Genomic DNA, 2133 nt, shown 5'->3' with positions numbered 1-2133 from the left:
GATCTCCTGACCTCGTGATCCGCCCGTCTCGGCCTCCCAAAGTGCTGGGATTACAGGCTTGAGCCACCGCGCCCGGCCACAAATCCGAATTTTAAGTGAAATGATACCAAAGTGAAAAAATATAGTCAAACCTGCTCTAAATCTGGTTCATAGCATTTTTATCCTGCCAGACACATAAGATAGCTTGAAAGTTGACCTGATGCAGACATAGGCTTTTTTTTTTTTTAAGTTGAACTGCTAGAAACAGAAAAGATCTGGGAGTGACGCCATCGTTCTAAGTATCTGACTTCTTGCTGCAAGGCAAGACCCAATTGGCTCCATTAAGAAGGTACATATTCACAGTTGCTGCAAAGTTATGTAAAACTAAAATAAAGGCCAGGTGCAGTGGCTCATGCCTGTAATCCCAGCACTTTTGGAGGCCGAGGCAGGTGAATCACCTGAGGTCAGGAGTTTGAGACCAGCCTGGCCAACATGGGGAAACCCCATCTCTACTAACAATACAAAAATTAGCTGGGCGCACCTGTAATGTAGGCACCTGTAATGCCAGCTACTCGGGAAGCTGAGGTGAGAGGATCGCTTGAGCCCAGAAGGTCAAAGCTGCAGTGAGTTGAGCTTGTGCCACTGCACTCCAGCCTGGGTGTCAGAGTGAGACTCTGTTTCAAAATAAATCAATAAATAATAAAATAAGCCTAGAAAGTCATAATCACTTGTAAGAGTATAATACCTAAATTACTTTTAGCCAATCACATCATTAAGTTACTATTATTCGTTACTTACATCTTGAAACATTTTGTTCTCTTGTTTTAGTTCAGCTTCTTTATCATCTGAGAGTTTGTAAGCATTCTCAAATGCTTCTTCTAAATCTTGCAGTCTAGATTTTAGTCGAATGATGGTATTATCTTTTTCTTTACTGCTTGTTCTCATTTCCTCAATTCGTTCCTGCAAAATTTTGGAAGCACTGCTGGCTGCACTGAAGCGTTCTCTCAAATCATTCTACAAAACAAAGACAAACATTTTTTTTTCTTTTTTTGAGATGGGAGTCTTGCTCTGTTGCCCAAACTGGAGTACAATGGCGCAATCTCGGCCTACTGCAACCTCCACCTCCTGGGTTCAAACAATTCTCCTGCCTTAGCCTCCTGAGAGCTGGGATTACAGGCGCCCACCACCACTCCTGGCTAATTTTTTGTATTTTTGGTAGAGACAGGGTTTCACTATGTTGGCCAGGCTGGTCTCAAAAGCCTGACCTCAAGTAATCCACAGGTCTCAGCCTCCCAAAGTGCTGGGATTACAGGCATGAGCTACCATGCCCAGCCCAAAATTTATTTTAAATGAAAAAATACATGCCTCAATAAGAGCTAATAAATTATGGGCATTTAAAAATGAACAAAACATAGAAACGGAAATAAAAAATCTATTTTGTTGTATTCTGAGATGGAGAGTCCAGAAAGAATGGTTCTACTGGAATACCAGCCCCTGACATTATCATACAGTATACAGGAAACTATCATCTATGGCACTTTGATTCTAGGACTCACCTAATAGCTCCTGCAGTTCACTTTAATAAGGAAAAAATAACCACTGCTATTAGGGAAATTATTTTGAAAGCATTGCTGGACTTTGTTGCCCAACATCAACATTTAGGGAGGAGAAAAACATTTCATACCCTCTCACTATGAAAATACAGGAAATTCAAAACCCATCTGATATGTTAATATTCATTCAACAATCATTTCTGGAATACCCACTAGGTGCCAGGCACTAGGTTGCTAGAAATGTTAAGATTAACAAAAAAGATAATAGTCCCTAATGTCATGAAGCTTAGGAGGAGAGGAACTAAAAAAGCAAACAGGCCAGGCACTGTGGCTCACAGCGGAAATCCCAGCACTTTGGGAGGACTGCTAGAGCCCAGGAGTTTAAGACCAGCCTGGGCCACATAGCCGGTCTTGACAAAAAATTTTAAAAATCAGTCGGGTGTGGTGGTGCGTGCCTATAGTCCCAACTACTCAGGAGGCTGAGGTGGGAGGATCACTTGAGCCTGAGAGGTTGAGACTCAAGTGGAGCCATGACGGCTCCATAGCACTCTAGCCTGGACGACGAAGTGAGATCCTGTCTCCAAAAAAAAAAAAAAAAAAA

General features: G+C 42.1%; 1 protein-coding gene across 2 annotated transcripts in view; it reads right to left on the bottom strand.

The window, feature by feature from the left end:
• Nucleotides 1-2133, bottom strand: part of MPHOSPH9 (M-phase phosphoprotein 9) — an 86447-nt gene that overhangs the window by 45545 nt on the left and 38769 nt on the right. For both annotated transcript variants that reach the window (XM_011948452.1, XM_011948453.1), the window contains exon 13: nt 778-993. In XM_011948452.1, the coding sequence (XP_011803842.1) occupies nt 778-993 (216 nt within the window). The remainder of the gene's footprint in view (nt 1-777; nt 994-2133) is intronic.

The sequence above is a fragment of the Colobus angolensis genome, unplaced genomic scaffold (assembly GCF_000951035.1).
Source record: "Colobus angolensis palliatus isolate OR3802 unplaced genomic scaffold, Cang.pa_1.0 Scaffold28, whole genome shotgun sequence".
NCBI classification, from domain to species: domain Eukaryota; kingdom Metazoa; phylum Chordata; class Mammalia; order Primates; family Cercopithecidae; genus Colobus; species Colobus angolensis.
This window is presented reverse-complemented; position numbering and strand designations above follow the sequence as displayed.